Genomic DNA, 22,115 nt, shown 5'->3' with positions numbered 1-22,115 from the left:
TGCTGCCGCCGTGGTTGCCCAAGGAGAGGTTCTCCGTGCTTTCGCGGAGAAACTCTTTCTGAGCAACCAATTTTCGGCCTTTGTCGGTGATCTGCTGAAACTGATGACCGATAAAGCCGAGCAGGGGCCTGAAGTCGTCCTGCCGCTGTACGGCCGGGAGATAGCAGCTCGGCTCCAGAGTCTGCCGGTGCTTGAGGAGCTTGCTTCGTCCTCGGTCCTGCTTTCTGCGGACCAAGTTCGTAGTTGCCGAGCTGACCGCGATGAGAATATGGAGGCTATCTTTGCCTCCATAGGGTCAGTTTCACCCGCTCCAATTTTCCACGGAGAGGGTGAGACCGAGCAGCTTGAGCAGCTGGTCGGTGATGAGCAGGCCGAGCAGGAGGCGCAGCAGATCGGCTATGGGGGCGCCGAGCAGGCTGGGGGGAGCAAGGAGGCCGAGGCTGAAGCTGAGGCAGACAAGGAGAAGGAAGCTGAACCTCACCGAGGAGCCGGAGACGAAGCTGGCGGAGTATGATTTCGTCTCCCTTCTCCTAGTTTAGTTTTTTCCTTCTTGTAAGATGGCCTTGAAGCCCTCCTTGTGTAAAAAAATTTTTCCTTATGTATTAAAAAATTCTTCTGTCTACCCTTGTGTCTTCGTATAGCTTTTCGTACTCTCTTACTCCTGTTGTGGTTTACTACCTGCTCGGTAAGCTGAAATGCCGAACTGACGTAGCTGCTCTATATTCTGAACTCTTAAGGAGCTGGAGGTACTTCACTGGAAGCGGCTGTACTCTTCGGCTTTAGACGAAGCTGAGAAAAGAGCCATAGCTGACCAGGTGAAGAATGACGAACTCTTGGCTCGTTTAGTGAAGCTGGAGGCCGACAATAAGGACTTAGAGTCCGAAAAGAAGGATCTGGAGGCCGAGCTGAACACTGCCGTCGCTGAGAGGACTGCGTATGAGGATTTCATCTGCAGGCGTGGGGGAATGACCATCTCTGAAGTTCAGGAACGAGTTGACGAACTGTTGGAGGAATATCATGTACTCCGGAGGAACAATGCGCTGGAGAGCTCGGCTTGCCAACAAGTCGTGAAATCATTGCGGCGCTGGGCTTCTCGGTACGACATAGTTCTTTCCCGGCGTCCCTCAATTGAGAGATTCCTCAGGCATTTCCCGCCAACAGATGCTAGTACTCCAGCTCAAACCTCTGATTCACTTGCTCAAAACCCTACTCCAAGTCAGCAACGAACTCAGGGACAACCAGAGACGTCAAGTCGAGGGCGGACTGAAGTTCGCAGAGGAGCTGTGGTTATGAGTGAGCAAGATCGGCAAATGCTTCGTGAAGAGACTCTTCGCCGCCGAGGTGCTAGGGCTTCCCGGGCTCAGAGAAGAGGTGGCAGGTCGATTAGAGCATCTCGTCGACCTGCTTATTCTGCAGCTGCCCGGAACGCCCGAACTCAGCTTCACGAGGATTTTGTGAATAGATGGCTCAACTTTAGCAACCCTGGACAGTAGAATAGTCCTTTGTAATAGCGTAACGCCATCTCGTAGGGTAGCGGAGTTGTGTGCCGAACAAGATTTGAAAAATGAAATTTTGTTTTCGCTTCTAACACTGTGTATTTACAGCTTAGCGAAAAAATTTCATCGTACTTGTCCTCGGTCTTATGAAGTAAACTTCTTTGACCGGACTTGGTCCTTGGTCTTATGAAATAAACTTCTTTGACCGGACTCGTCTTTGGTCTGATGAAATAAACATCTTTGACCGGACTCGTCTTTGGTCTGATGAAATAAACATCTTTGACCGGACTCGTCTTTGGTCTGATGAAATAAACATCTTTGACCGGACTAAGCTTGTGTCTTAATTTGGCGAGTTTTATCGCTTGGATCGGACTTTCCCTTGTCCTAATTCGGCGAGTTTTATCGCGTGGATCGGACTATCCATTTGTTGCAGTTCGTTTCAGACGAACTGCTTGTTTTTTAAGCCGAATTGTGGTCTTGTATCTTCTTCAGAAGCTTGGACTCACAATCGTTGGCTTATTGTTGCAGTTCGTTTCAGACGAACTGCTTGTTTCTTAAGCCGAATTGTGGTCTTGTATCCTCTTTAGAAGCTTGGACTCACAATCGTAGGCTTATATATGTTCTAAAAAGGGGATCAGCCTTCGAAGAACAAGATACCTCAGCAACATTTGTAAGAGACGACACGCACATAGACAAAACACACCTAGACAAATAAAAAGCACATAGAGACAAAAACGCACATAGCCTTAGGACCGAACTAGACACAAGACTGACTGACCGGACTGTCTCTTACAAATGGAACTTTTTGAGGTTGGAAACGTACCATGTTCGGGGTACTTGTGCTCCTGACACGTGAGTCAATTTGTAAGACCCTTTGCCGAGGACTTCTGACACCCGATATGGACCTTCCCATGTGGGTTCGAGTTCGCCCAGCTTTTCTGCTCGGCTTACTTCGTTGTTTCTCAAGACGAGATCTCCCACTTGAAATTGCAGCTTTTTCACCCTTTGGTTATAATACCGGGCTACTTGCTCCTTGTACTTGGCTGCTTTATGCAGGCCAATTCTCTTCTTTCTTCGGCCAGATCTAGTTCGGCTCTCAGTCCGTCATCATTCATTTCTGAGGAGAAATTTAGAGTTCGGGGACTGGGCATGCCGATCTCAACCGGAATCACGGCTTCAGTGCCGTACACCATCGAGTTCGGCTCCGGTGTGACTTCGGTCATTTCGCCTGCCTCTGACTCCGGCTGCTGTGATTGCTATGCTTGATGGTGCCGAGCTGATTGCTCGGCACTTTTAAGCGCAATCTGCAAACACTTGCTCTTTTTTGATCACCTCGGATGACCGCTATCCCTCCTTTAGTGGGGAAGGTGTTCGGCGAGGATGCCTCTGATCGCTATGACCGGGCTTCTTTTTGTCTTCTCTAGATGAGCTGTCTAAAGACCGTTTTCGACGGTCTGCCTCATCAGCACGAGAAAACTGGTCCGCAATGTCCCACATCTCTTGAGCTGTTTGCGGACTGCATTCCACGAGCTTTCTGTAGAGAGCTCCGGGCAGGATTCCATTTTGGAATGCCGAAATGACAAGTAGATCGTTGAGATCATCTACTTGTAGGCATTCCTTGTGGAATCTCGTCATGAAGTCGCTGATCTTTTCGTCGCGACCTTGACGTATAGAAAGCAGCTGAGCCGAAGTGATCCGGGCTTCCGCTTTCTGAAAGAACCTCCTGTGGAAAGCATCCATTAGATCTCGGTAAGATCTAATGCTGCCTTGGGGGAGGCTATCGAACCACCTTCTCGCGTTCCCGATAAGCAGCTCGGGGAACAGCTTGCACATATGGACCTCATTGAGACCCTGGTTCGCCATATTATACTGATAGCGTCCCAGGAAGTCATGAGGATCCACCAACCCGTCATAAGTCATCGACGGAGTTCGGTAGTTCTGTGGAAGGGGAGTTCGGGTGATATCGTCCGAGAACGGAGTCTTCAATGCTCCGTACATGGCGAACCCGACATCTCTTCGGTATGGAGGAGATGGAGATCTCCTGTGATTCCGGTACCGAGGAGGAACAGGAACATGTCGGGGTTGAGGATTCTTCTTCCTGGAAGACACGGCACTACTGCGGTAGTGACTTTCATGTCTGGATGAGGAAGGAGAATCCACCGTTTTCGTCTTCGGCTGTTGGCTCTTTTGCAGGAAGGCTAAGAACTCATCCTGCTTCTCAGCCAAGAACAGCTTGACAGCCTCATTCAAATCAGGCTGCTGGGAAGACTCGGTGTGTGGACCTTTTGAGCGGCTTGTTCCTTCATCGTGAAAACTGGAAGTAGATGTCTCCCGAGGCTGTTTTCCGGATCTGCGGGCTGGACTAGCTTCCTCATGGTTTTCACGAACGGTATTACGGGTAGTATGTGATCTGGTATGCATTTTTTTGGGGTGGAAAAAGGGTCAAAAATTCGCTTTATCACAAATTTGGTTCTCTGCTTCCCACAGACGGCGCCAGTGATGGTTTGGCGAATTTTTGATGGTGATGAATGCAGGAAAATGCAGATCACGACACAGAGATTTACGTGGTTCGATTTACTGAGGTAAATCTACGTCCACGGGAAGAAAAGAGGGCAGAGTTGTATTGCTTGATCTGTTTTCTACAGCTTACAATACAGACTTGCTATTTGATATTTGATCTCTAGAGAACTCAACCCCAGCCTATCTGATCTAAGTTCTATTTATACATTGAACTAAGATCGTGGCTTGCATCACCACTAATGATGGTTGTGGATGTCGTGGAAGTCATGGAGATCCTGCATGGGTCCACTACCTCTTTGTTTGGTCCGCTTATCCCGCATGAGATCCTGCATGATTTGACACCACTAAATAGATCGTGTAGTGGTCATGAGATCCTGCATGGGTCCACTATCTCCCAGTTCGGTCGAATACTGAGACCGAACTGCTGAACTATTGCTGAGCAGCTTTTGCCGATCTGAGAGTAGAGCTTGATTGGTCGACTTTTACCGAGCTGTAGGCTAGGGCCGAACTCTTTGGTAATGCCGAACTGATACTCTTCCTTGGGCTTTGGGTTGATGGGCCGTCACTGCTATTGGGCTTGTTTAGTACGTACTCCATCACTATCAATGGTGACCACATTGGAAGCATTAGGGCTGGAGATTCATCACTGTGCTATCAGCTGTTATAATGACTTTGCTCTGCAAGCCTCTTGCTCAGAGGTCACACATTTTAATTTCATTTTTTCCTTTTTTTAATGCTAGTATAATCTCATTTTTGATAATTTGGGGAAATAATAATTGCAGGATTTGAAGAAGATAGCGAATTTGAATCCAGAAGAGATAAAGCATTCGCTTCTCAGAAACGCAGGATATGGCGGGAAGCGTGTGTAGCTAATTATTGGTTGGATTTGTTTTGATTTCTCATTTCTGGATATATATTCTCTCTTTTTTGGGGAATCTGTTCCTTTTTTCTGGATTCTATTGGTAGTGATGAAATCACACCTGCGTTATTATCTAAAATAAATGGATTCTCTATAAATATGTGGACAAGGTAATGATTTTCAGAACACCTTCCTGATTTTCAACATAATAATAGCATCCACATTAGCAAGTCTTCTCTACGGACTAGCAGTAGGACTTTCCAAAAACACATTCTGCCACGTCATAAGGATTTCTCACCCCACTGCTATATTACTAGGACTTCCCACTCCACAATAGTAGACTAGCACTAGGACATCCCAACAACACAATTTCACATTTTATATACGAAATTTAAATACGGAATTAAAATTTCGACACGGATATGGAGAAAATGCGAACATTTTATATAAATAAAAAAACATACATACTTAAAAAAATACGTAGTGAAATAAAAAAAATACATAGTTCAAAGAGAAAATAAAAAAAAAACCATCCCCAAGCTTTGACACACGCGGCCCCCCTCTCATTCCTTGTCGTCCCCTAGACCAGTCGCAGCGGCGTCGGAGTCCCCAGATGCTCCCCTATCGTTGATGGGTGAGAGCCCAGCATCACGCCTCATCAAGTCGAGGACCCCCTGCAACATCTCCTTGTGTATGGGGTCATCGGTCGCTCTCCACTCCTTGATGGTTTCTATCATGTTCGTATGATGTTGGATATGGGCAATACGAGAGAACTCGCGGATCGGCTGGAATGCTGCAGGGGCTGCCGATTGGACCTCCTAGGACCCGCTGCTGGCGCCTCCCCTAGACGCCCGCATGCCTTCTTTTGCCCAATTGGGCGGCGACGGCGGCGGTTAAACGAGGGAGGACTCGGGATATCTTCAGCATCGTTGGGGAGGTCGGTGGAGCCGGCGCTGCTGCTGTAGTCACCGCTGGAGTTGATCTTCTGCCGCTTCGGCCACCCAGCGGCGACACCCGCCCAAAACTTTGCCGACTCCATCAGTACCACATAGGAGTCCCAGTGGTTAAACGTGCCTTGCTTGCCGCGCTCGGGGAACTCCGCCATCGCCATCCGCTTCGCATCCTCCATGGTCTGGCCGCTGATAAGCATGCGACCGTTGTTCTCGTATAGGCCGACAAATCGGGAGACAGCGGTCTTCAGTCGGTCCCATGTCTTCCGGCACTCTTCAGCCGTGTGATACCTTCCATCCGCCGGTTTAAACGAACAATAGGCTTGGGAGATGCGTTTCCACATGTTGTCGATCCTCTGGCTGCTCGAGCGAATGAGATCATCTCAAACATTGATCTCGGCTTTTGACAAAGCCACACAATCCTCCTCACTCCACACGGTCCGTCGTGTCTCCTCGTAGTCGTCATCCGCCTTAGCCCCCGCCTCCTCCGCTCCAGCCCTCGACTGCGAGGACTCACCCCGCCACCCCTTGCCCTTGTAGCGGCCCCTGCCCTTTTTCGATCCACCCCGACGGCCTCATGCCCGCCATTTGGGGCATCATCTGGGGCATCATCCCACTCATCTGGGTCATGTCGGCACTCATCTGTGGCATCATCCCTGCCATCTGGGGCCAAGCGTACATGTTATAGTATTGTAGCATCATCCTTGGCGTCTGGGATATCATCCCCGGCATCTGGATGCCCGTTCCACTTCCAACCAAGAACGAGGGTGTTTGTGTTTCACTAGTGTCTGGGGAGTTGCTGTCGTAGTGCTCCATTTATCTTGAATAGAAATGAGAGTAGAGAGATAGAAACTCGTTAATACAAGTGATGCAAATGAAAATGAATCAAAATGAGCCGTATATATAGAGTTTTTTTTAAAATAAAAAATTGCTCGTCCGTCGACTCGTCCACTATTGTGGATGCTCTAATGTTGAGAAGTAAAGGGGGAACAGATTCCAAATTGCCATTAACTCTGGTCAATCGAGTTAATTTTAAACAAGATTTGAGCTCAAGTCAAATTATAATAACTTATAAAGTTTGAGTAATTTTTTCATCCATAATTTATATACTCCATTTGGTTAATAATCGAAATATGGCCACAGTTTGTGTTTTTACAAACAATTTAAAAGCATTATTTGGCCTTACAATAACCCGAAAGAGAAATAAGATATGAAGTGTTTGAATGCAATTGTTTGTAACAAATATTCACCTATTTTAAAACATTAAAATTAAACATCCATAATCTGAGCACTGCAAATCACTTCATTAATACTATTCCTTTTATTCTTTTATAGTAATTTTTTTAAAAAATAGTACTATATTGCACCATAACATGATATATTAAAGAAAAGTTTATAGTAGAATTTAATGGATTCGACTTTAACTAATATGATATATATGCAGAAAAATAACTTCACATTGGTCCCAGTTTTTGGACCGATTTTACGGAGTAATAGTTATTTAATGCTACGTTTTGGGGCTAGAATTGATATAGATTGATTTTATGATTTATTTTCCTTTATGTAACACGAAATTAATCATATTTATTTAATCCATTATAAAAACAAAGGAATGGAGCTTCTTCTTCTCTTTTTTTTTTGGCTTGGTCGTGGCTCTTTACCCCTATTTGTTACTAGTAAATTGATTGTTGATTGAAATTAGTGGAGCCTGATAATCTTAACATATTAATTTTTCCATGCCAACATTTTTCTAAAATTTGTAAAAGTAACCAAATTCATAAAGTTGTAGCTAGACTTACCTATAGTAACAACTAACAAATCCCAATTATATATCTACAAGATTACTAGGGGATCGTATAATATCATTAATAGTATATACTACTATTGGACGCATGATTATAGGAGTAACATTATAAATTAATTAATGATGTGCTTCTTCTCATTCATAAACGTGATCCACTCCATTACCATCTATGGCTAGTAATGAACTTTTGTATGAGTTTTTTGGATCCGATGTGTTCGAGAAGATGGTGCGAGAAGGGCCTAAATCGGGCATGGTGTTTGACACTGTTGAAAGACTCCGCGACGCCTACCAATCGTATGCAAAGGCACAAGGTTTTTGCGTGATTTGGAGGAGTCTATCTAGCACTAGTAAATATACGGTAATATCACGTGATCGTGGTGGGAAGTCGGATTGTAAGAAATATACGAAAAGAATAAATTGTAAGGCCCATATTAATGGTATTAGGCAAGTTTCACGTGAGTGGATGGTGTCATATGTACACTCGACCCACAAGCATGACTTGGATCCATGGATGGCTGCTTTTATGGCGGGTCATAAAAGGTCGTCTTTGCGCGCGAGGAAGCGATTACCATATAGGGAGTCCAAAGAGTATCAAGAAATGATCCGAGGCTTTCAACATTGTTTGGCTTTGGCTTATGGTTCGGTTGAGAAAATGAATTTCCTTAAGGAGAGGATTAGAGAGATGAAGAATGTGCTCATGAATTGGCCCAAAACATCTAGGGTTAGTGTTTCGGATCCAAAGGGGAATCAATATGCAAATGTGGTCGAAAGGAATTGATATGGTGGTGTTGGTTAATTGATTTCATGTATTTTATATTTATGAATTAATGAATTAGCTGTTTCGAGCACTAGCTCTTGATTTTTTTGAGTTTATTTTTGGTTTTTATTGGATGCCATCGTTCGCTTTGATAGTTTTCTCTAGTTTGAGTATTGTCGTCTATGTTGAATCAATTAAATAGAAAATCAATGCAATATCAAGCAAATAAATGAAGAAGTCCCAACATTAAAATACTAGTATCAACACTATTCCAAACTCCTTGCATATTTTTTTAAGTTTTGTATACTCAAATTTAAGGTATTGAATACAATATTTGTCTTTAGTTTGTTTGATTAAAATTTTCGATTGAACATTTAATTAGGCTCAATTGCAAAACAAGATACTCATGTCAATGTCACTGTTTCAACTTATGAAAAACATTATGTAATGGGTTGCACTAAATATGTAGACAAAATTCCATGTATTAGCAAAATTTATGATAATAATCAATAAATGTATTAGCAAAGTTCAAAAATCAATAAAACGTCAAAATTGACGTTATATACACTAATAATAATAATAATTATTATTATAATATTAACGGATATTTTATTTGAATTCAATTCATTTCACAATCTAAGCTGATTGCAGGCACAAATTTGTCGGTTCGAATTTGTGAAGGTGATCTCGCATTCTCCCTCCCGAACATAGTATAGTGACATAGCAAATCATAGCGATACCCTTCAGAATTGATTTTTTTTATCGGAATCGTATTATGTTGAATTCATGATTTGTAGATAAGGGATTCAATGATTGCTTGACTGTGGAGGGAAATTAGAGTTGATAAGATATTGAGGGAAGGGAAAAAAAGAGGGTAATTTCAAGCAGGCGCTAAGAAGCATCGATGCGTTCCCGAGAGCAGAAGACCAAATCCGGTATGATTTTCCATCTCTTCTCCCCCCAAAAATTAAACTTTCGCTTTGCTGTTTTAAGTTTGCATTCATTTTATCAGACTTGATGTTTTTCCTACTGTAAACTGCAAACACTGAACATTGAACAATGAGAGCTTTCTTGCAGTGGAGTATGATGAACCGCTAAAATGAATTAAGGGTTTGGCATTCAAGTTTGACTGGTGGTGTTGGGAGAGAGAGAGAGAGAGAGCATAATTGGTTGGAGCAATGGACCAATGTACTAATCTTTTTCTGTGAATTTTCATTGATGCGGCTTGGTATAATAGGCCATGCAATAAATTGTATGGTCACCTTAGGGTGTGAACTATTTTGCCTGATTCCTGTGAGGCAGGTATTTTAGATGCCATTGATTTTTTATAGTGATGAATTGGTTCACTCATTGTATAGTCTTATCTTATATAAATGCTTTTGCTCAGTGGTTAAGTCACATTTCAACTAGTCCCTATACAGTTAAAAAATAATACTATCAATGTATGCTATAATGAATGTTCAGTTAAGTCCTTTAGAATGGATTATAGGTTTGCCACTAACTTTAGACCTTTTCATGTTTCTCATTAGTCTCTATTGTTGGACTGGTGATCATGGTAACTTTGTTTGTATATCAGGTCCGTTTACTTCTCCATAATTGTTTAGTGTTCTCTGGTTCTGTTTCTGCATTATCTGAACTGAGTATAGCTCGACCTAACAGAGTTGATGATTTTATTGGTTATACGTGACATTTTGGACCTTGGCAAGATGTCTGTAGACTTAAAACGTGGAGAAACACTTCCGCTCCATATAAATATGACATTCCCATCTTTCCCATGTGATGGCTAGTCATTTGGATCTCTGTTTTCCTTAAATGCGTGCAACTTATGTCTTATGAAGACTCATCTTTGTAAGGGCATTCACATTTTTAATTGCTGTTTCATTTCAAGGGATTTTCCAGTGCTTAGTGTAGATGCAATCGATATGTCAGGAAAGAATGAAGTTGATCTTGACAGAAATATATGGAAGGCAGGTCGATTTACTTATTTCATTTACTCGTTAACATGTTATGTGACTATGTCAGCAAAGGGGATGTGTATGTAATTGTTGGCACACTTATTCATCAGTTTGCTGACGTTAAATTGTTACTACTGCGGCTTCGCTTGAACTATGATGGCCAGATTATTGGCATAGAGTATTTAAAACGACCTTGTTGAGAAGGGACATGTTGCTCATGGACATGGTTAGTTCCTTTAAATAAATTTCATTTTTTACAACCATTAACTTGTTCTTTTCTCTCCTTAATGCTCTTTCAGGAGTGCAATGTTTCTTAAAAATTGTATGGTCACTTTTACCCCACTCTTTTGTTTCTCCCAATTTTGTGCTTGAATTATTATGATGTCACCAGTCTGTTTCATTAATGGAACCATTGTCTTACAAAGCTACAGCGATAGGTTCGAGTTTCGACTGGCCTTACTGTTGTAAAATGTTATTCCAATTTTTATAGATAAGAGAGTATGAATATTATAAAATGTAGATCCTGAATCTCGTTAATATATAGAACTTTTTGCTAAGAGTCTAAGACTGATGATCATTTATTGTGACGCCCCCGGATTTTTAATCGTTTATATCAGATTCTTTTAGCGCGATTAATGTCCGAAGGATATCTTGTTGTAATCTTCGACGTCGAATCGAATTAAGTATTTTGTTGAGGAAGAAAGTTTAAGTGCAACAAGGATTTCTATTTAAATAGCAAGATTTTAAATAAGAGATTATTGGAATTGGTTGAAGAAAAAGCAAATACAACTTCATGAGATAATTAGTATACAAAAGAAAAGGGTGCAAGAATAAAAGTAATTTGTGATACTTTTATAAAGGAAAAGTGAGTGCATACAAATAACTCTACATCCAAAATGTCTAATGAAGAATAGGGATGCTAATAGTACAATGAAAAGACAATACAAGTTGTGCAAGTTTTCACATGTGAAAGAGACTTCACATAGCTACACTACCTCCTCCATTCCATCCTTTCAACCCTAGTAGAAAAAGCTAGAAGCTATTTATTTTGGTAAGAAAGCTAAGAAGATGCAGAGGAATCCTTTTCTCTTTCCCCATCCCCTCTCTTCTCGGTTCCTGCTCCCACCAAACATCAAGAAGGACAGCCTTTCCACCTGCAAAATTTTAGCATGAACTTGGGGATTAAAATTTTGACACAAAGGATAAAGGTGGGACAACAAGCTCAAAGAAGAAAAAATTGGCAAGCAAGGACAACCAAAGGTGGAAGTAAGGACTCCCTTTCACCAAGGCTCAAGCAAACCGCCAAAAGGACTTCCTCCCCTCAGAATTTCACTAATCTAGGCATGGAAGCCTCCCAAGGATCAGCCCTCACTAGCCAAGGCTTTGGCCTATAAATACCCGCCCTCCCCTCCCCACTCCACACACATAATTACCAAAATCTTGGAAGGCAAAGGAGTGCAGCGGAGTAGGGAGCGGCGGAGCGGAGCAGCGACAGTGAGAAGGGCAGGCCGAAAGAGTTCACCGAGCAAGGTAACTCGATAACTCACTCGTGCATCATATAGACAAATAAGATAGCACAAGAACATAGATTTGCTCAATGTGATTCTTCGCATTTCAAAGCAGTCACAGTAGGGAGACCCCCCCCCCCCCCCCCTCGAACAATGAACAACTTGGGATAGATAAAGCTACTGCCCAACTTCCCCTCAAAGCACAATAATCTTTGGAACAAGGATTGATATAACAAAAACATTAGCAAGCTACTGTCCAAACTCAAACTTGGAATGAATCACGAAATGGTGAAAGGGGAAAAGGGGAAGGGTGACTTAGCTTGGTGTGTAGGGCCGTCCGACGGAAGCCGAGTGACGGCGGAGCTCCGGAAACTCCCGCGGAGCAGCTGCATGCCGCGGCAGGGGAAGGAAGGAGGAGGCGACGCCTCCCCTCCACTGGCCGACGGGTTTGAAGGGAGACGGGACGGCGACGCGGGGGAAGGCGAAAATTCGTCGGTCGCCCGGGAAGGAGAAAGAAAGAGATGAAGGAGGGAGCGTGAACTACTCTTCCCAGATCGGGAATCTCAATTTGATGAGGGAGAAAGAAAAGAAAAAATGAGATGTTGGGGGGAGGGAGAGAGTGGGTTACGATGGATAGAAGGGAGTATGGAGAATTTGGGCCTTTTAAATTATTTGATTTGGGCCCAGAATTTAATAAAAGAAAAGAGGAAAGAAAATGGGTTTTTTTTTTCAGTTGGGCCTTGGGAGAAAATTATTGTTGGAGGGAAATTAAATTGGTGCTTGGGAAATTTATATTATTTGGAAAAGGGATTAATTTAAGGAATTAAGCTTGGAGCTTAATTAAATTAATCTCTAGATAAATTAAGTGTCCCAAAGACGTGAAAAGTTAAGCGGAGATGCGAAGGGCCGACCGGCGTCGCCCCGCGACGCCATGGGCGGCCTTAAGAAAAATCTTAAGAAAAGATCTAAGAAAGGGATTTCCGAGAATCCATATTTTATTAAATAAGCGCCCAAAGAATTATTTAGAGAAAATAGAATTTCTCCAAAGTTAGTAAAGTGAATAAATAAACTCTGCGGAGTAGTGAAGCCGGTGTAGGATTAAGAGAATCCTATAAACCGAGACAAAGATAGTTGCTATCCAATAGGATGCATGCATTCTTTTTCTCAGAAAGAATAGTTTGAGTACTAATTAGCGTGTTACGCTATTTATTTCTAAAGGAGAAATTGTTCAAGAGGCAAGAGAGGCCGAACGAGGAATTGTTAATTGGAGATAAGCATAACAGGTGGGCTTTCTTTTAATATCCAGCACTATAGTGTGGATATAAAGCAAATGTTTTGAAGTTATGAAATATCATTTCTGAAAAATGAAAATGTGATCATCTCTTTCAAAGTTGTTGTCATGCCATAAATAATTGTTTTTGAGACCTGTCTGAAAGGGGCTATATGCCGAGACTTTTGGCGATGCCGAAAGGTTAGTAACGAATTCGGTTCCCTATAGGACCACAAATCCTATTCGGAAAAATGTGCACAAGAGCTGTGAGCCATCCTAGAGAGAGGTTGGCCGCGAGGGTGTTCGTTGAAGGTGGCCACCTTCACGACACACTAGTTTCTCAGACATGGTAGAATACGAAAGAACTTAGACTGCAGTCGGACTTGTAAGATCACAAAAGAATTTAGTATGCTCGGGGCCTTTTGAGAAAAACCCCGCGTGATACTGTGGATGGATGACAACTTATATTTGTATGTTTTGTTTTCGGCACGTGTCCACTGAGTACTCCTGTACTCAGCCCTGCATGTATTTATAAATGTGCAGGTTGAACGCCCAGAGAGAGGAGAATTGATCGGAGTCGATGCTAGTAAATAATCGTGTGGATTCCCAGGCGATTCGTGTCCTCATACACGAAGTCGTTCAGTAGGGACCTAGTCCGCTGTGTTTTGTTAAATGAGAATAGAAATGTCTCATCATCGAACTCTGATTCATTTGACTTGTTGAATTACTCTGTTTTGAGAAATTGTAACCGAATACTTGGTTCTTATTTTGTGATATCCATCATTTGGCTTCGGCAAGTTCTTCAGATTCTACCCCCCTTTCTATCCCCGCTTCTTTAATCCCCCATTAGTCGCGAATTACTCAATCTCGTTATCCTTAACGAGAATTGGGTCGTGACAGAGTGGTATCAGAGCCCTAGTTTCTTTCCGGCTCTGCTATCCACACACCTCTTCAGTCAAGATCTAGACTCGTTCACTAGATCCTTTCGAATAATCGACTCGATCAATGCTCCTGGACATTCAACCGAGGTGAAAGTTAAAGAAGTGAGATTTTGAGGTCGCTAGAACCAAGTGCGACGAGGATGCCCTCCTGATAAAGGAAATAAAGAAGAATCGAAGGGAAATAAGAACTTTCCTAGAGAATGTAGTTCAAAACTGGGACTACGAAGGATGAACTATAAATCCTATGGTTGCTTTCCCGAGCAATCGATTTTTTTTAGATAGATGATGCATCACAAAGTTGAGTATGAAAGTGTGAGCCAAAGGAAACACGACTTTTAGCCAGAAAACCAACGCCCAGTGCGTGAGAGCACAAGAGGGGCACTGTTAAGACAGAAAGACAAGGAACGGTGCTATAAGGAATTAGCACAAGATGGATCCTCACGGTGACCAAGTCACTCGTTTAAATCCAAAGAAATTGGTGTTCTTCACCACAAAAGCCTTACGGAACAATAGTTTGAGATGAGAACTTAGTCTAATGACGATAGATCACAGTATAGTGGCTCCAGTTGGTGATACCTTAGACTCGCATGCATCGCCTTTACGTTCTTTACGTTTCTTACGACTGCACTCTCTGACTCGGGATCCACCTCCGTGCAGATGGAGAGACGGGACCCAGCCAGACCTACGCTTGATGCTTACGAGAGCCTAGCGGAGTACTTGCTTCGTGCATACCGATCTTACCGCCCGTATGACGGAGAGGGCATACTGCCGATTCTGTGCCGATTCTACGTGCTGTGGGAAAGGACCCACGAGTATGGTACCACCGAGCTTGATGGCATCCACCAGCTGATCTCTGTACTTCCCGATGAGTGGAGGGTCTGGGCCGCTTGGATGTCCAGTAGCTACATTTACAGGAGGGGTCGATACCCAGGAGATGATTGGGGACTTTCGCGGCTTTATATCATTCATCTTCTTACAGTATGTCCATTTCCAGGACGTTCCACCTGTTGCGGAGGGCGACTTTCCACCACCCCCACTCCAGTGGAGCATGTCGACCCCTCCCGAGGGCAGCACCTTGGGCCGCCACGACCACGAGGCAGGACCGTCCCGGCATCCAGGGACGCCAGAGCCAGAGAGAGCTAGCACGATCCAGAGGGGCGAGGCAAGGCCCCGATGGTGGTTGCCGATGAGGATGAGAGTCCGGGAGAGGTCCGGATGACTCACCCCATGGTAGCTCAGGAGAGGGCCCCGGAGAGGGTGAGACAGGCAGTCGAGGCACCCGAGCCACCACCAGCTCACCCCTGGGTGGAGGACCTCCGCGCCAGGTTCCGTCAGCAGTCGGAGGAGAGGATGGCTTGGCTGCAGGCCATCCGCGCTGAGATGGACCTAGAGGAGGTCCTGTTCCCGATGGTCGCAAGCTCCACCCCCAGCGCTCGAGGATATGCCAGGGGCGGCACTTGAGGATCCTATCCTGGTTGTGGATAGTGATGATGACTTTGAGGGGAGTTCAGGATTGAGCTCTCTAGGATCAGACGAGGAGCGGTAGGTGGCTTGTACCATCAGAAACGTCTTAGTATGATGGCGTTCTGATGTAGTGTTTCTTTTGAGATTGGTAGTAGATTTCTTTTGGATTAGCACGTAAGACCCGAGCTGTTAGACGGGCAGTGGCTAAGTACTTTTGGTGATGTTCCGCAGTAGAGGAGCTTCATGATGCGTACTTGGATGTACGTTCTTTGTAAAAAGACCTTCGAGGGCAAACTTGTCTGATGGTGTACTAGACTTGCGATTATATATGATCTCTTTATCTGGAAGAGCATTGTTCGTTATGTCTTAAAAAAATCCAAGCTTTCCGTTTAGCTATCGTGTATGTTGTGTACGTAATGAGAAAATTTTATAAATTATAGGATGCCACCACGGAGAGCAGGCAGGCCGCGAGGCCGAGGACATAGAAGGGGCAGAGGACAAGCCCGAAACAACCTCCCAATCTATGAAGGGGAAGTGCAAGAGGAGTGGAATGAGGTAACACCACCTCCATCGCCAGTTCCACCACCGCCACCACCCCAACCACAGGATCGTCGGGTCGAGGAAAATGTTTCTGAGACAGAACCCACCAACTTATTAACGGGTTAGGAGACCCAACGGTGGCAGAAACATGGATCCGCGCTTTGGAACGCATATTCGACTTTTACACTGCACAGACCAGAGCGGCTGTCCTGTGTGACTTTTCAGCTGACTGGACCCGCAGACTTTTGGTGGGAGGCGAGGAAAAAGACTATGGCTCAAATACAACTAGGAGAGATGACTTGGGAGGAATTTAAAGCTGAAATCTATGAAAAGTATATTCCCAAGAGCTACAGGAAGAAAAAGGAGACTGAATTCTACCATCTAAAGCAAGGACGAATGTCAGTGACGGACTACGACCGGATGTTCTGTGAGATGGCTCGGTAACGCCCCCAGATCAGGTAGATACCGACGCCAAGATGGCTGAAAAGTTCTGTACTGGACTTAGGCACGAGATACGCATGACGCTGGCTAGCCACGGAGGGCTGTCCTAACACTGAGGCTCTAGGACGAGCACTGGACATCGAGGCAGCCATGCCGGGGGAAAAGACTACACCAGCTGTGAACCCTACTCCACCCCCGGCTCAGTCCCAAGCACCCAGGGACAAGAGGAGATGGGAAGGACCACGAGCTCAACCTGATCCTAAGAAGGGAGGGTATGGACCAAGCAGGCCACAATATGGTGGATACCAGACTACCCCTGGATCTTTCAGGGGGAACATGTCAAAAACCAGTCCGTGTCCTAGATGCAATAGGCTGCATGGCGGCATCTGCAAGGCAGGAGCTGATACTTGCTTCAACTGCGGAGGAGCTGGACATTTTGCGAAGAACTGCCCAAGCAGAACCCAGGGACGGGAGCAAAAACTTCACCCGTCAGCTCAGCGCCCACAACTGCGCGCAATGAATGTTCAACCTGGATCAAATTCACAGCAGACACCAAGGAATCAGCAGCAGAGGCCGAAACTCCCAACACAGGCTCGAGCTTATGCGATGAGACAGAAGCAGCCAGAGGTGAACCAGGGAAATTTGGCAGGTATGGGTAAGCTTTTCAACACACCCGTTATGCTTCTGTTTGATACTGGTGCCTCGCATTCTTTTATATCTGCTCATTGCGTGACTACTTTGAAACTCGAGACTAAAGAATCTGAACATGGGATGGAAGTAGTTTCCCCAGTAGGAGGACGGATAGAAATATCTCGTACTTGCTCGAGCTTAGAATCACTCTGGTGAACTTAAGGTTGTAGCAAACAATCTCAGTGTTATGATTATGTGGACGTAGACATAATCCTGGGAATGGATTGGCTGGCTGAAAATCATGCCATCCATCCTATGCAAGGAAAGGCAAATTTCCTTTAAAACCATCGAAGGTGAACCTGCTCGCTTTCAAGGAATCTCCATGGGAAACCGGAAGTCCGTAATATCAATGCTTGCAAGCCAGCAAGTTGATGAAGAAAGGATGTCCGGCATACCTTGTCTACCTGAACAAAGAGGAGAAAGAAGAGAGGAAATTAGAGGAAGTCGAAGTCGCTCGCGACTTTCCAGATGTGTTTCCTAACACACTACCGGGTCTACCGCCAGACCGACAAGTAGAATTCACCATAGATCTAGAACCAGGATCTGCCCCGGTATCAAAGGCACCATATCGAATGGCTCCAAAGGAACTGGATGAACTGAAGGTACAGTTGCAAGAACTCCTGGACCTGGGATTCATCAGACCCAGCGTCTCGCCGTGGGGAGCACCTGTACTGTTTGTCAAGAAGAAAGACGGAACCATGAGAATGTGTGTGGACTACCGAGAGCTTAACAAGCTGACTCTCAAGAACAAGTACCCGTTACCCAGGATCGACGATCTGTTTGACCAGCTCAAGGGAGCCAGTGTGTTCTCCAAGATGGACCTGAAGTCAGGCTATCACCAACTGAAGATTAAGCCGGAGGATGTGCCCAAGACAGCCTTCCGAACTAGATATGGTCACTATGAGTTTACGGTGGTGCCGTTTGGACTAACGAATGCACCGGCAGTGTTCATGGATTTGATGAACCGCGTTTTCCACCCATATCTCGACAAGTTTGTCTTAGTCTTCATTGACGACGTACTGATATACTCCAAGAATAGAAAGGAACATGAGGAACACCTACGGCTTGCCCTAGAGACACTACGGGCAGAGAAGTTGTACGCCAAATTCAGCAAGTGCGAATTCTGGCTCAAGGAGGTGAATTTCCTCGGACATATTGTAACAGCAGAAGGAATCCGAGTAGATCCTGCCAAGGTAGAGGCAGTAAGGAACTGGAAGGCTCCGACGACGCCCAACGAAATCCGAAGTTTCCTCGGACTAGCTGGCTACTACAGAAGGTTTATTGAGGGCTTTTCAAAGATTGCAAGGCCAATGACTCAGCAACTCAAGAAGGGAACCAAAGTCTCATGGTCTCCCGAGTGTGAGGCAAGCTTCCAACTACTAAAGGAGAAATTAACCAGCGCACCCGTACTAGCAGTCCCAGAATCAGGGACGGACTACGTTGTCTATACAGATGCTTCCAAGAACGGACTTGGATGTGTGTTTGATGCAGAATGGGAAGGTGATTGCTTATGCGTCACGACAGCTCAGACCACACGAGCTCAACTACCCAACACACGACCTAGAACTAGCAGCAGTGGTTCACGCATTGAAAATTTGGAGGCACCACCTATATGGAGTTAGGTGTGAGATTTTCACGGACCACAAGAGCCTCAAGTACTTCTTCGAGCAGAAGGACTTGAACATGAGACAAAGAAGATGGCTCGAGCTAGTGAAAGATTACGATTGTGGCATAAACTACCACCCAGGGAAGGCCAACGTTGTGGCAGACGCTTTGAGCCGAAAGAGTCAGCACCAACTAGCAGTCCTGTTCACCCGGGAAGAAGAACTGCTTAGAGAATTCGACAAAATGAGTTTGGAGATGGTGCAAAGCACCTGAGACGGTGGAAAGTATAATTTCGACTCTAGTAGTTGTTCCCGATTTGAGGGGCAGGATCGTGGAAGCCCAGAGACGGGACAAGACTCTAGAGAAGTTGCGTTTGAAATTGAGGACAAGTTAAACAAGAGAACTACAGGAAGAAGCAGACAATGCACTCACGTTTGAAGGGAGATTGTGTGTACCCCAACCAAGAGGAGCTCAGAAAATGAGATAATGAGCGAAGCGCACGATACCCATACACCGCCCACCCAGGGAGTACAAAGATGTATCAGGACTTAAAGAGAAAGTTCTGGTGGGACGGCATGAAGAGAGATATAGCATCCTACGTCGAGAGGTGTCTTGCCTGTCAACAAGTGAAGGCACTACACCAACGGCCGTATGGAAAGTTGCAGCCGTTAGAGATTCCCAAGTGGAAATGGGAACATATAGCCATGGATTTTGTCACGGGGTTACCAAGATCTCAAGAGGAAATACCGCGATTTGGGTGATAGTTGATCGTCTCACCAAGAGCGCTCATTTTATACCGATTCCTATCACGTATGGATCAGAGAAGCTAGCCCAGTTGTACGTGAAGGAAATCATTCGCCTGCATGGCATACCAGCGACGATCACGTCGGATAGAGATGCCAAATTCACGTCCAGATTTTGGAAGAGCCTACAGAAAGAGCTGGGGACGCGACTGAATTTCAGCACGACATTTCACCCACAGACCGACGGACAGTCGGAAAGAACCATTCAGACGCTTGAAGACATGCTGAGAGCAGTAGTGCTCGATAGGGGGAGCAATTGGGAGCAAGTGCTACCATTGATAGAATTTGCTTATAACAACAGCTACCAGGCCACGATTGATATGGCTCCGTACGAGGCGTTGTACGGGAAGAAGTGTAGATCACCCCTCTACTGGATGAGGTCGGTGAGAGGAAGATTTTGGGCCCGGATGTAATTGAGGAAATGATAGAAATTGTCAGAAGAATCCGAGAGAGGATCAAGGAGGCTCAGACAGACAGAAGTCCTATGCAGATGTTCGACGGACTGAGTTGCAGTTTGAGGTGGGAGATAAAGTTTTCTTGAAAGTATCACCCTCAAAAGGGATAGCCAGATTTGGAGTCAAGGGAAAACTCCGACCCCGATATATAGGACCGTACGAGATCCTAGAGGCTGTGGGACCAGTAGCTTATCGATTGGCGTTACTGCCAAGCTTTGGAAATGTTCACAACGTATTCCATGTATCCCAACTCAGGAAGTATGTGTTTGATCCGAAGCACGTGGTTCATCAGGAGGAGATGATATTAAAATCCGGATCTAAGTTATGAGGAAAAACCGAAGGCAATTCTGGACAGGAAGGTGCAGCAGTTAAGAAACAAATCCATTCCTTCAGTGAAAGTACTTTGGGAGCACCACGGGCAGGAAGAGGCCACGTGGGAGTTGGAAGATAAGATGAGGGAGCAATATCCCGAGCTGTTCGAGTAAAGCCGTACAAATTTCGGGACGAAATTTCGTTTAAGGAGGGTGAATGTGACGCCCCGGATTTTTAATCGTTTTATCAGATTCTTTTAGCGCGATTAATGTCCGAAGGATATCTTGTTGTAATCTTCGACGTCGAATCGAATTAAGTATTTTGTTGAGGAAGAAAGTTTAAGTGCAACAAGGATTTCTATTTAAATAGCAAGATTTTAAATAAGAGATTATTGGAATTGGTTGAAGAAAAAGCAAATACAAACTTCATGAGATAATTGGTATACAAAAGAAAAGGGTGCAAGAATAAAAGTAATTTGTGATACTTTTATAAAGGAAAAGTGAGTGCATACAAATAACTCTACATCCAAATGTCTAATGAAGAATAGGGATGCTAATAGTACAATGAAAAGACAATACAAGTTGTGCAAGTTTTCACATGTGAAAGAGACTTCACATAGCTACACTACCTCCTCCATTCCATCCTTTCAACCCTAGTAGAAAAAGCTAGAAGCTATTTATTTTGGTAAGAAAGCTAAGAAGATGCAGAGGAATCCTTTTCTCTTTCCCCATCCCCTCTCTTCTCGGTTCCTGCTCCCACCAAACATCAAGAAGGACAGCCTTTCCACCTGCAAAATTTTAGCATGAACTTGGGGATTAAAATTTTGACACAAAGGATAAAGGTGGGACACAAGCTCAAAGAAGAAAAATTGGCAAGCAAGGACAACCAAAGGTGGAAGTAAGGACTCCCTTTCACCAAGGCTCAAGCAACCGCCAAAAGGACTTCCTCCCCTCAAGAATTTCACTAATCTAGGCATGGAAGCCTCCCAAGGATCAGCCCTCACTAGCCAAGGCTTTGGCCTATAAATACCGCCCTCCCCTCCCACTCCACACACATAATTACCAAAATCTTGGAAGGCAAAGGAGTGGCAGCGGAGTAGGGAGCGGCGGAGCGGAGCAGCGACAGTGAGAAGGGCAGGCCGAAAGAGTTCACCGAGCAAGGTAACTCGATAACTCACTCGTGCATCATATAGACAAATAAGATAGCACAAGAACATAGATTTGCTCAATGTGATTCTTCGCATTTCAAAGCAGTCACAGTAGGGAGACCCCCCCCCCCTCAAACAATGAACAACTTGGGATAGATAAAGCTACTGCCCAACTTCCCCTCAAAGCACAATAATCTTTGGAACAAGGATTGATATAACAAACATTAGCAAGCTACTGTCCAAACTCAAACTGGAATGAATCACGAAATGGTGAAAGGGGAAAAGGGGAAGGTGACTTAGCTTGGTGTGTAGGGCCGTCCGACGGAAGCCGAAGTGACGGCGGAGCTCCGAAAAACTCCCGCGGAGCAGCTGCATGCCGCGGCAGGGAAGGAAGGAGGAGGCGACGCCTCCCCCTCCACTGGCCGACGGGTTTGAAGGGAGACGGGACGGCGACGCGGGGGAAGGCGAAAATTCGTCGGTCGCCGGGAAGGAGAAAGAAAGAGATGAAGGAGGGAGCGTGAACTACTCTTCCCAGATCGGGAATCTCAATTTGATGAGGGAGAAAAAAAGAAAAATGAGATGTTGGGGGAGGGAGAGA

General features: G+C 44.9%; 1 protein-coding gene and 1 long non-coding RNA gene across 2 annotated transcripts; both read left to right on the top strand.

Moving 5' to 3' along the window:
* Positions 1–9,157: 9,157 nt before the first annotated feature.
* LOC121807615 lies at positions 9,158–9,733 on the top strand. Its single transcript, XR_006051850.1, has 2 exons — positions 9,158–9,321; positions 9,464–9,733. It is a non-coding gene; the product is annotated as an uncharacterized LOC121807615 (long non-coding RNA).
* Positions 9,734–16,655: 6,922 nt separating this feature from the next.
* On the top strand, positions 16,656–17,351 carry LOC121809136. The gene has a single exon (XM_042209677.1). It carries the CDS (start codon positions 16,656–16,658, stop codon positions 17,349–17,351), a length of 696 nt encoding a protein of 231 aa, XP_042065611.1.
* The last annotated feature ends 4,764 nt before the right edge of the window (positions 17,352–22,115 follow it).

Source organism: Salvia splendens, chromosome 6, assembly GCF_004379255.2.
Source record: "Salvia splendens isolate huo1 chromosome 6, SspV2, whole genome shotgun sequence".
NCBI lineage: Eukaryota > Viridiplantae > Streptophyta > Magnoliopsida > Lamiales > Lamiaceae > Salvia > Salvia splendens.
The sequence above is the reverse complement of the archived record's forward strand: the minus strand, read 5'-3'. Positions and strand labels throughout refer to the sequence as shown.